At 37.7% G+C, this 12,940-nt stretch overlaps 1 protein-coding gene across 1 annotated transcript in view; it reads left to right on the top strand.

The window, feature by feature from the left end:
* The window catches only part of UBXN7 (UBX domain protein 7), a 47,192-nt gene extending 37,005 nt beyond the window's left edge, over positions 1-10,187 (top strand). The window contains exons 9-11 of the mRNA XM_012640139.1: positions 3,712-4,105; positions 4,242-4,321; positions 8,568-10,187. Of these exons, the coding sequence (XP_012495593.1) occupies positions 3,712-4,105; positions 4,242-4,321; positions 8,568-8,729 (636 nt within the window). The 3' untranslated portion in view covers positions 8,730-10,187. The remainder of the gene's footprint in view (positions 1-3,711; positions 4,106-4,241; positions 4,322-8,567) is intronic.
* Positions 10,188-12,940: the final 2,753 nt, after the last annotated feature.

Raw genomic sequence — 12,940 nt, 5'->3', positions numbered from 1 at the left:
CCCGCCCTCACTCTCTTTTAAAAGGCACTTAGTAGGAAAGAATGGGATCATAAAATTAGAATGAATACATAGGGATGGGTTGGGTGACTGTTACCTGAGATCCCACATCTGATACCAAATTCTCTGAATGCTACAAGTTTTGTGAACAAGAGAACACCACAATAATAGCTTAAACAAGGAAGAGGTTTATTTTTCTCAACAAGTGTCCACCCAGGCATTCCATGGCTTGAATCATGTGAATGCCATCAAGGAACCTGGCTCCTCCTCTTTTTTTATTCCCCTCCATCCTTAGTATTGGCTTTTGTCGTCGGGTCACAGCGTAGATGCTGCACTGCTAGGTATATCTATTAATACATACCAAGGGTGGATGAGAAGGAAGGGGGTGGTACCTCTCTAACAAAGGTAAACAGCCACAGATAAGAGTTCTGCATGTTTTATCTGGACATGTTTTCTTCCACAAACACAATTGAGGTTCTAAAATATTAATAAGGAAGATATGGCAATCTCACATGGATGTGAGATAGGAAACCAGCAGTGTCTGTAATAGTGTCATTCTATTTGTCATTCAAATCAATCTATATGGTGTACAGTGTAGTCAGTCCAAGCCATTGCATGTCACCTAAGCACATCTGTGCTTTTTTGTGTATGTGATAAAGTAGGCTTAGGGTTTTTTTTGGGGGGGGTTGCCTTTTTTTTGAGATATGGTCTCTTTCTATCACCAGACTAGAGTGCGGTGGTGTCATCATAGCTCATTGCAACCTCCAACTCCTGGGCCTAAAGGATCCTCTTGCCCCAGCCTCCCAAAGTACTAGGAGTACAGGCATGAGCCACTGGGCCTGGCCTATTTTAAAAATTTTAAGTCCTTTGTTGGATATATAGTTTGCAGATATTTTCTCCTAGTCTGTTACTTGCTTATTATTTTTTTTTTTTTTTAAGGCAAGCATGAAAATGAGGTTTATTGAGGAAAGAAAGATAGGATTATAGAGCAAGAGCAAAATACAGGTTTACAGAGCATGACATATATACCACAGATGACGACCAGACCTATTATTGCCGTAAAGGGAGAGCAAAAGGAAAGGGCCAAAAAAAAAAGGCTTGCTTATTTATTTGTTTATTTTTTTGAGACAGAGTCTCACTCTGTTGCCCAGGCTAGCGTGCCGTGGTGTCAGCCTGGCTCACAGCAACCTCAAACTCATGGGCTCAAGCAATCCTCCTGCCTCAGCCTCCCGAGTAGCTGGGACTACAGGCATGCACCATCATGCCCAACTAATTTTTTCTATATATATTTTTAGTTGTCCAGTTAATTTCTTTCTATTTTTTTTTTCATAGTAGAGACAGAGTCTTGCTGTTGCTCAGGTTGGTCTTGAACTCCTGAGCGCAAGCGATCCTCCCACCTCGGCCTCCCAGAGAGCTAGGATCACAGGCGTGAGCCACTGCGCTCTGCTTTCTGTTACTAGTTTTGCCCTTTCTAGAATTTCACATAAATTGAAACTACACTGAGTAGCCTCTTGTTTTGGCTTCTTCATGTATTGATAGAGTTCATTATATTCTGTTGTTATTCCTTTAATGACTAAAGAGACTGTAGTTGTCCCCTCTCTTAATCCTGTTGTTGGTAATTTGTGGCTTCTCTTTATTTCCCCGATAGTCAGGCTAGGGGCTTATCAGTTTTAATAATCTTAAAGTACCAAGCCTGGTGTGGTTGCCTACATCTGTAGTCCCAGTTACTTGGTAGAGTGAGACAGGATAATCTCTTGACCCTAGGAGTTCAGGGATATAGTGTGGTATGATCGCACCACTACACTGGAGTGCAATGTGAATAGCCACAGCACTCCAATCTGGGCAACAATTAAGACCCTTTCTCTTAAAAAAACAAACAAACAAAAAAAAACAACTTTCAGCTTCATTGATTTTTTTTTTTTCTCTTCCCCCTATTGTGTGTATTTCTGTTTTCTAAGTCATTGATTAATTTCTGTCCTTTTTATTTTTAACTCCTCCCTCTGTTTCCTCTGTTTAATTTTGGGCTTAATTTTAATCAGAGGAGAATGAATATTGTATAGGAACCTAGCAGTGTCTTTCATGGCTACAACCTTTAAATCAAGCAACATGTTGTACAAAGTCATTGTTATAAATCAACTGTACTGTAGTACACTTAAGCCATTGCATGTCACACGGACACATCTTCTTGCTTTTTGGGGGTGGTAAATTAGCCTTAAGTTTATTTTAAAAATTTCCTTTAATTTTTTGCTGTATGATTGGCAGATAGTAAAAGCCAAAATGAGGTTTCTTTAGTTTTTCAAATTAGCAACCCATATATTTTTACCCTTTTATTGTGGAAAATTTTAAGCACATGCAAAAATTAAAGGAATTTATTAAGCCTGTGTGTACCCATTAACTAATTTGAATATTATTAACAGGTGGCCAGTCTTTGATCTATGTCCCACCATGTCCACGTTATTTTGATAGCAAATCTCAGAATTCATTGCTTCATTCATTAATACTTTGGCATGTATCTTTAAAAGATAAAGACTTTATTTTTTAAAAACACAATCACAGTGTTATTAGTATACCCTTAAACATTAGCAGTAATTCCTTAATATCATGAGAAATCCAATGTTCAGCTTTAGGTTATCTTACAAAGTTATTCCTCTGTTGTAGTATGTTTGAATCAGGATCCAAATAGGTTCCACTCAAATAACCCATATATTGTGACTCATTCAGTTTGGTGAAATCTTGTGACATTTAACCTTTACCAAGGGGGAAACTATAGAAATTTGCCTTTTTCATTATCATAATGAAAATCTTCATTGTAATTAAGCTTGAGAGAATCTAGTTACTGTTGTCTCCTTTTTATTGTTTGGTGTTTTGTTTTGAATGTCGGAGAGCTGTTAAATTTTTTGAGAAATGATTAAGAAATTTATATCCATCTTTGTGCCAAAGCAGTGCTAGTTGAAGAATACAATGATGAGCAAGGTATACCCTCTTCTCTGTTGTTTAGTCATTTTAAAAAATAGTATTTTGACTTTGCATTATCTTTAAAACTTTTAATTCTTATTTTTTTATGGGCAAGGAATAAAACGTTTTCTTGATTTTGTTCATTTTGATGTGAAAAAAATACCTATGCTTGAAACATCAATGTGCTAGGTGCTATGACAGTTTTTTTTTGTTGTTGTTGTTGTTTTTTTGAGACAGAGTCTCACTCTGTTGGCTGGGCTAGAGTGCCGTGGCTTCAGCCTAGCTCACAGAAACCTCAAACTCCTGGGCTCAAGCAATCCTACTGCCTCAGCCTCCCAAGTAGCTGGGACTACAGGCATGCGCCACCATGCCTGGCTATTTTTTTTTATATATGTATTTTTAATTGTCCAGATAATTTCTTTCTATTTTTAGTAGAGACGGGGTCTCGCTCTTGCTCAGGCTGGTCTCGAACTCCTCACCTGAGTGATCCGCCCGCCTCAGCCTCCCAGAGTGCTAGGATTACAGGCGTGAGCCACTGCGCCTGGCCTTTATTTTTGTTTTTAATATATCTATTCCAATTTGACTGCGTAAGACAAAGTCCTTTCCCTCAAATAGCTTAAAATTGAGTAGAAGAGGTACATTCAGCAGAAAATAATAGTGGCAAACTATTATATTTCTTATGTCCTGTTTGACTTGACTATTTTTTGGTTTAACTTCTTTCTTTTTTTTCCACTTGTGTTTTATGACTGCATCTCACAGGAGAGCCTTATAGATGCAAGTGAAGACAGCCAGCTAGAAGCTGCCATCAGAGCCTCCTTGCAAGAGACACATTTTGATTCAACACAGACAAAACAGGATAGCCGCTCAGATGAAGAATCTGAATCTGAACTTTTTTCTGGCAGTGAGGAGTTCATATCCGTTTGTGGCTCCGATGAAGAAGAGGAGGTAGAAAATCTTGCCAAGTCCAGAAAGTCTCCCCATAAAGATTTGGGGCATAGAAAAGAGGAGAATAGAAGGCCACTAACAGAGCCCCCTGCCAGAACTGAGCCTGGAACAGCCACAAACCACCAAGGATTATCAGCTGTGGATTCAGATATAATAGAGATGTCACCTGAAAAATCAGATGGAATAGTGGAGGGGGCAGATGTAAATGGTAAGGTACATTATAAACTTTTCTTAAAACTTGAATATAACTGAATGGCTTTATTTATTTATTTAAATTACTCTTCTATTAATCTTCTATTATAGGCTCCTGAGGGTTTTTTTGTTTTTTTAAATCCTTCCTTTAGGACCAAAAGCACAGCTGATGTTGCGGTATCCAGATGGAAAAAGGGAACAGATTACTCTTCCAGAGCAAGCTAAATTGCTAGTAAGTATAGACATACCTTAATTTGTGGCTCAGTTCCAGACCACCACAATAAAGTGAGTGACACGAATTTTTTGGTTTCCCAGTGTGTATAAAAGTGTTCACAAGTTTGCTGCATTGATTGACTCTTCTTTTCACAAAAGATTTTTCTGTCGGTTTCTATCAACATGCAATGCTGTTTGATAGCATTTTACCCACAGTAGAATTTCTTTCAAAATTAGAGTTAATCCTCTCAAACCCTGCTGCTGCTTTATCAGCTAACTTTATGTAATATTCTGAATCTTTTGTTGTAATTTCAAGTATGTTCATAGTGTCTTTACTAAGAGTAGATTCAATCTCAAGAAACCACTTTCTTTCCTTGTCCATCAGAAGCAACTCCTCATCTTTTTTTTTCGTTTTTTTTTTCATATATGTGTGTGTTTTTAAGAAATGGGATCTTGGCTGGGTGCGGTGGTTCATGCCTATAATCCTGGCACTTTGGGAGGCTGAGGCAGGAGGATTGCTTGAGGTCAGGAGTTCAGGACCAGCCTGAGCAAAAGCAAGCCCCGTCTCTACTAAAAATAGAAAAACTAGCTGGGCGTGGTGGCTAATGCCTGTAGTCCCAGCTACTCTGGAGGCTGAAGCAGGAAGATCACTTGAGCCTAGGAGTTTGAGGTTACAGTGAGCTATGATGACGCCACTGCACTCTAGCCTGGGCAACAGAGCAAGACCCTGTCTCCAAAAAAAAATTTTTAAATGGGGTCTTGCTATGTTGTTCAGGCTAGACTTGAACTTGTGGGCTCAGGTGATCCTCCCACCTCACCCGTGGCTGGGACTACAGGGTGCGCACCAGTGTATCTCGCTTATTTAAGTTTGATCATGAGATTGTAGCAATTGAGTCATATCTTCAGGCTCCACTTCTAATTCTGGTTTTCTTGCTGTTTCTGTCATATCTGTAGTTACTTCCTCCACTAAAGTCTTGAACTCCTCAAAGTCATCCATGAGGGTTGGAATCAACTTCTTCCAAACTTGTATTAATGTTGATATTTTGACCGCTTTCTATGAATTATGAATGTTCTTAATGGCATCTAGAATAGGGAATCCTTTACAGAAGGTTTTTGATTTACTTTGCCCAGATCCATCAGAGGAATCTCCATGTACGGCAGGTATAGACTTACAAAATGTATTTCTTAATAAGACTTGAAGGATGAAATGCACTCCTTGATCCATGGGCTACAGAATGGGTGTTGTGCTAGCAGGCATGTAAACAACATTAATCTCCTTGTACATCTTCATCAGAACTCTTGGGTGACTAGGTGCATTGTCAATGAATAGTAATATTTTGAAAGAAATATCTTAACAGTGGGCTTAAAATATTCAGTAAATAGTGCTATAAACAGATGTGTTGTCATCCGGGCTTTGCTGTTCCAGTTAGAGAGCACAGGCAAAGTAGATTTAACATAGTTTGTAAGGGCACTAAGATTTTCAGAATGGTAAATGAGCATTGGCTTTAACTGAAAATCACCAGCTACATTAGCTGCTAACAAGAGGGTCAGCCTATTCCCGTTGAATCTTTGAAGCCAGGCATTGAGTTCTCCTCTCTAGCTGTGAAAGTCCTAGATGGCATCTTCTTCCAATGTAAAGCTGTTTCATCTACATTGAAAATATGTTGTTTAGTATAGCTACTTTTGTCAGTTATCTTAGCTAGATTTTCTAGATAACTTGCTGTAGCTTCTACATCAGCACTTGCTGATTGATCTTGTACCTTTATGTTATGGAGATTGCTTTTCTCCTAAAACCTCATAAACCAACCTCTATTAGCTTCCAACTTTTCTGCAGCTTCCTCACCTCTCTCAGCCTTCATAGAATTGAAGAAAGTTAGCATAGAATTGAAAAAAGTTAGGGCCCTGCTCTGTATTAGGCTGTGCCTTACGGGAAGGTTGCAGCTTGTTTGATCTTCTATCCAGACCATGAAAACTTTTCTCTGTATCAGCAATAAGGCTGTTTTGCTTTCTTACCATTCAATGTGTTCACTAGAGTAGCACTTTTAATTCCCTTTAAGAACTTTTCCTTTGCATTCACTAAACTTAACTAACTTTTTGGTGCAAGAGGCCTAGCCTTTAGCCTATCTCTGCTTTCTACATGCCTTCCTTACTAAGCTTAATCATAAGTTTTTGATTCAAAGGGAGAGATGTGCAACTCTTCCTTTCACTTCAACAGTTAGAGGCCATTGTAGGGTTATTAATTGGTCTAATTTCAGCATTCTTGTGTCTCAGGGAATAAGGAGGCCCAAGGAGAGGGAGTGAGACAGGAACAGTTGGTCGGTGGAGGAGTCAGAACACAGACATTTTATCAATTAAGTTCACTGTCCTTATATGGATGTGGTTTGTGGTGCCCCAAAACAATTATAATAGTACATCAATGATGACTGATCACAGATCACCACAACAGTTATAATAATAATGAAAAAGTTTGAAATATTGTGAAAATTACCAAAATGTGACATGGAAATACAAAGTAAAGCTCATGCTGTTGGAAAAACGTCACCAGTAGACTTGCTTGATGCAAGGTTGCCACAAACCTTCAATTTGTAAAAAATGCAACATCTGCGAAATACAATAAAGTGAAGTGGAGTTAAACTTGGTATACCTGTATATCTAATTGGAAGTGTTTGCTCAAAGAAGAGAAACTAGTTGGAGTAAGTCCAGTGAGCATTGTTTGATGATTCTTTGAAATGTGTGTTGGGTGGGGTTTTTTTGGTTTGGTTTTGTTTTCTGAGATAGGGTCTTGCTCTGTCGTCTGTACTAGAGTACAGTGGCATGATCAGAGCTCACTGCAATGTCAAACTCCTGGGCTCAAGCGATCCTCCTGCCTTGACCTCCCAAAGTGCTAGGGTTACAGGCCTTCACCACAGTGCCCCACCTAGATATTTAGTCTGATCTTTAGTTGGAAACTTCATGGTGGGAATCTTTTATTTATTTATTTATTTATTTTTAATTTTCATTTTCTGTTTCCCCAAATGCCTATAGTAGAAGCAAGGGAAATCTTAATTCTAATTTGTTTATTTCCTTCCCAAATTATCTTAGGCAAGTCACATAGGGTGTGTTCCAGTCAAGGCTTTTCTATTCCATCTATTCTATTCCTGTATTCCATACAGATATGGAATAGAAACCCAACTGAAATTATTACTTCTGAAAAAGGAGTGAGGTTACTTAAAGAGTATAGTGGATTCTTGGGTTTCCTAGTAGCTAGAACTGCAAAGCGGCTAAGAACCAAGGCTGTTTTTCTGTATGTTTTTCTTGTGGGGCCTGTAGGCTTTCTCTTGTGATTCTCCGCTTCACACCATTCCTTTCTGTGTACTGGTGGCTTTTCTTTCCTCCTCAGCTTGCACATGGTCCATCATGGTGATGCTGAAGGCTTGTTCATCTAAAGTCCACAGCTATTGGGCCTTCTCTCTGTTTTTCAACTGCTGGGAAAGAGAATGAGACTGACTAGCTTAGCTTAGTTATGAATGAATCCCCTTGGGTTAGGCATACCTGGCCATTAGCTGGGGCTGTAGATAATTAGGCTAATTTTTGCAACTGTGTTACTAGAATACAAGTAGAGTCTGGTTCCTGGCGCTAATGCTCAGATCATCTCTCTGGCCTAGTGTTTGGAAAGGAATGGAGATGAGACCATGGAGAGCAAGTACAGACCACTGTGTTTTGAGAAGTTTAGTTGTGAAGCCTGAGGGAAGAGTATGCAGTAGTCAGAGGGAAAAAGGTGACTGGAGGGACTGAGCATGTTAAGTCTGATGGAAAGCATCTATAGAGAGGGAGTTGTTGGAGAAACCTGTAAAAGAAGGGATATTCTGTAGTGGTATGGTTTCCGAGAAGGCAAGAAGGGATTCAGTGCATAGATGGCAAGATTGGTCATAGATAGAATGAAAGACATATCTTCCATGATAAAAGGATGGAGGGAAAATTGATAACATGTTTAAAAATGAGAATAGTAATTTTATAAACTGTGATTGGGTTTATTGGGGTTAAAGTAACGATCCTGTATATTTCAGTATCACTTAATGGACCTAAGTTATTGGATACAGATTTATCATCTCCCCATAGAAATGATTATATTGGCCCCTCCACAAGGACAAGCTTTGGTTTTTCGAAAGAATAACTTACACTTAATATCTCATCTGATATAGTAAAAAAGTTATATATTTCATTCATTAATATACCCTTTCCTTTTATTTCCATCTAACAGATTGTCTTTCTCTTGTTTTTCATAGGCTTTGGTGAAGCATGTCCAGTCTAAAGGATATCCAAATGAACGTTTTGAACTTCTCACCAACTTCCCTCGAAGGAAACTATCTCATCTGGACTATGACATTACGTTACAAGAGGCAGGCCTTTGTCCTCAAGAGACTGTCTTTGTACAGGAAAGAAATTAACACCATGGCCTGACCTCTCTCAGCCTATCTCCTTTTCCCCTTTTCCTGTGAGATACCATATCACTAAGTATGCATTTTGGCTCATAGGACCATAGAGCCAAAGTTGGGCAAACAAGTCACCTGCCTTCTCTCTTATTTCTTGTTCTCTCTTATAATCAGTCTCTTTCTCCCCCCTTTTTTCTCTTTCCTCTCCTGTTTTCTTCTCCTACCGCCAACTTTCTTTCTTTCTTTCTTACCTAATCTGGTGACCAAATGGAAGTGTAAGGATAAGACCTCTCCTAGTACTAGCAGCAGGAAATGTGTGTTCCGATAAGCGGTCTCTTGCACGGCACTTTTTTGGGATCAAATGTTAGTTACTCCCCAGATTCCTTTGGCAAAGAATGGCTAGATTCAGAATAAAAACAACCTCCCTTTTTTGTAAGTCCCCATTTTTAGTAGGGAGAAGAAATTGTCTAACACATTTTGTTTTGTACTTCATGTAGGAAATATCACATAACAAAATATCTAGGCTTTTGTTTGCATGGAAAAATCATCCCTTATCATTATTGATCATCATATTTAAATTTTTTTTCGAAGGATTCCCATCCTCCCAGCTATAAGAGTTATTTCCATGACATCTATTATTGGCAGAATGAGTGTTAAATGTGGAATATATAGCATGGGGTAGCTTTCAGTGCCCTAGCCTGAGACAGTTTTCTTTATTATTACTCTGTTAACTATATTGATCCTGCTGGTCCTTGAATGGACATTTAGTGAGCATATTGTGGTGACTGGAACAGGAAGGTGCTTGCTGTTTTTGCCAGTACAGCATATTAGTTCCTTTGACCCCTCCATTGTCTGGGTCCACGATGATCTATAAGAAGGCATCTGGTCAATAATCATGCACAACAGTGGCTTATAATTGTAACCACTACAGTTATTGATAGCCCTATGTTCTTTAAGGCATACTAGGTATGTCCCTGGGGAAAAAGAAAACATGCAGCTGAGAGTTGCTAACCAAGTTCCTTTGGTTAGAAATAATGATTCATTTTTTACCCCTGGTTGGAATAGACTCTAAAAGGCTCTGGTGACTAAATGAGCATAATTCCTCATGCTGTTTTCTTTCAGAAGGTATCAAAACTGAAAGCTTCTCTAAGGGGAAGATCTTTAAACTCAATTCATAAGAAAAGATGAGTAAGGGTGGTGGTGGTGCTTACCAGTAATCTTCAGATGTTGTGAGTTTTTTCTGCCAGCAAAAGCCACATTCAAATTGTAGTTAGAGAAAGGTTTTTTCAGTATTATTTAGAAGAGGCCATCTTGAATCTGTATAATACTGTTTATATATCGGTTTCAGTGTATGCTCAATTCTTACTTTGAGCTTAAAATAGAGTCCTCTGCAAGGGCAATAATGATTCTGGTGGCAAAATCAGAACTTTAACTTGTTGTAAAATCATAATATGGAATGTACCTGTTTTGTCAGTTGGGGATTTAGATTGATTCTTCTACTTGAGGAACATAAATTGCTATTGCTCAGAGACCTTTAAGTTCCCATCTACTTTAAGATTGCTCTCTTGGCAACTAGGGGATTTGAGGGGAAAAAGATGCTATGTATTGCTAGTACACAATTATAGAATATGGTTTCTAATGGTTGGATTTTGAGGGACCCTCCTTAAAGAATGAGTTATTAATCTCCTCAAGGAAATCATGGAAAATTCTGTTTATTCTTCAGTGAGTCCTTTTGAATTAATGTTCTTACATTTTTTTCTAAGTCTATGTAAGTGCTTATGTATAAGTATATAATTGTATAAATATTTATAAATATATTTATATAATTACAGTTTCATTTATACCTTGAGTCAAAGTTCTCTCTTTAGATTGGTGACTGAGTACCACTTTGGTGTCTTTTCATAGGCTCTCGAGGCTTAACTAGCAGTTTCAATTTATTGAGGAAACATGGTTTTCATGTTAATTCCTCAGTTGTATTTCTGAACTTGGATAACATACTTGCTATTTGAGAAATAGAGCTGTATTCTATCAAACGTGCACTGGAGGGTAAAAAATTTGTTGGTAGTAGACAGTTAAAAAATCTAAAATTAAGGGAGGCACAGGGTAAGAAGTAAGGGTATGCTCATCTTTGTGCTTTGATGGCATCCATCTCCACTCCCAGCAAAGTCACAGCTAAAGCCCAATTGATAAAAAAATGTGAAGTCAAGAATTTTTCGTATAGGTCTCTATTTCATTCTCTTGCCTACTAGCTTCTCTTGGTGAAACATATCCAGAGAACATGAGACAACATGTTCATTAATGAGAGAATGTAGTTCTTTTTGATTCCCTGAGCACTTGCATATTCATTTATGAGAAACCAAAGTGACTTTTTCGACTTGGGATACTGTGAGATGATTAAATATATATAAAGTGATTTAAGTAAGAGACAAGATGGTACATTCATCCAACTTAGATACAACTGGGATGTTCAGAGTATGAGAGGTAGAGGATTCCATTTTATTTTGAGGCAGGAGTGTAATTATCTTGGGTTTGATACAGAGGCCCATGGGGAGAACTTATGGATTGTACGTGGGAAGAGTAAGTAGGGAGTATTGCCTTGCTCAAGAACTTAACCCACTTACGGAGTATGCTTCTTCCAGTTTGTCTTATTTCTTCTGCAAGTTCCTTTGCTCTTTGGGGGGAGGTTTTATTGAATAGATTAAATGAGATCTGTAAGGTTAGTTAAAAATCATTCCTTATAGGTGTTGGAAACAGCTTGGAAGAGAGTTTCAAAGATAGGAAAAGAACAAAATAGGCAGTGACGACAAAAATACAGGGAGATGGAATGAAAACTAGGAAGAAAGTGAAAGGCATACTTTTTTTGAATTTGATTTAGAAAGGAAGAAGGGAAGGGAAAGAACAGTGCCAAATGAGAGAAGAACAGGGAACTAATTTTAAGTAACTGGCATGTGCTTTAGGTACTTTAGGTGCATTTTCTCCTTTAATCTTTCTAAAAACCCTATAAAATGTATATTTTCCCCATTTGATAGATAAGGAAGAAAACAAGTGTAGAGAACTCGTTCAGGATGTCACAGTAAGTCGCAAATCAGAATTGGAACCCAGAGTCCGTGTTATTTTAACTTTCATACTATATTCTCCTACAACAGGGGAATCAGTTTACCCAAAAGATTATCTTCCCATTCATTGTTTTGCTGTGTAAATTATCATTTAGTTTTGTTTCCTTAAATCTAAGGGGAGTAGTTGAGATAAAGTTTTGTGGGATTTGCACTACGCCTATAAATTCTTACTTATGCCATTATTTTGAACGGCTTATTACTAATTGCTTTTAAAAATGATGCACTGATGAAAATGTGAAAGGAGAATAACTGTGTGGCATTATTTGCCAAGAATAAATGGAAAGGATAAAAAAGAATTTTATCTTCAACCATTTTTCAGAAAAGATACAGTTATCTTTTCTGTGTCCATCCATACCAGATTATTGAACCCTGTATGTGTATGTTTTAAAATCTTTTATAAAATTCTACTTCCTCAACTTTGTATATCAACAATTATTTATTGAGTCCTTATTCAAAGTTAAAAATATTTTGAAATCTAAGATCTGATTCCTGCTCATGTTACTCAGTTAGGGAGACACTGCAGATAATTGGGGAACATGTAAATGTTTACCTTTCTGAGGTTGAACTATAATTAAAATAGAAGTTTAGAAAAGGGAAAGAATAGTGTAGGTTTTAGTCAGGAAATCCGTCTTCACAAAGATGTAAGTCTGAAAGGTGGCAAACATGGTAGCTCAAATTTTCTTTTGACTCACCTATATTGTTTAGCTCCACCTTTTGTAACTATTAGATTTAGGGCATGAAGTTTTTCAATAAGGCATAACCAGTGTCCAAGTAGGAAAGGATTATTGATCCCCAGGACTAAAGATTCTTAGCAGAGATCTCACTTGTACACTTAGGAAAAATACCAGAGGGAGCCACTAGCAACTGAAAAATTAAGGAAAGATTTAATTTCTCTACCCAGGTACAAATTAAATGTATATAGTACATTATATATGAGATTCAGAATGAGCACTATATGAGGGTATTAGTGCACTTGGGTAACAGCTCTGCTAATTAACTGTTACCTTGTCGGTTCTATTTCTTCCTCTGAGTCTTGGGGTCTTCATCTGAAAAATGAGAGAATTGGACTAAAGTTTTAAGTCTTTTCAAGTAAAAGAACTTGTAATTTTA

This window comes from Propithecus coquereli, unplaced genomic scaffold (assembly GCF_000956105.1).
Source record: "Propithecus coquereli isolate 6110/MARCELLA unplaced genomic scaffold, Pcoq_1.0 Scaffold10, whole genome shotgun sequence".
NCBI lineage: Eukaryota > Metazoa > Chordata > Mammalia > Primates > Indriidae > Propithecus > Propithecus coquereli.
Note: the sequence above shows the minus strand (reverse complement) of the source record. Positions and strands in the feature narration are given on the sequence as shown.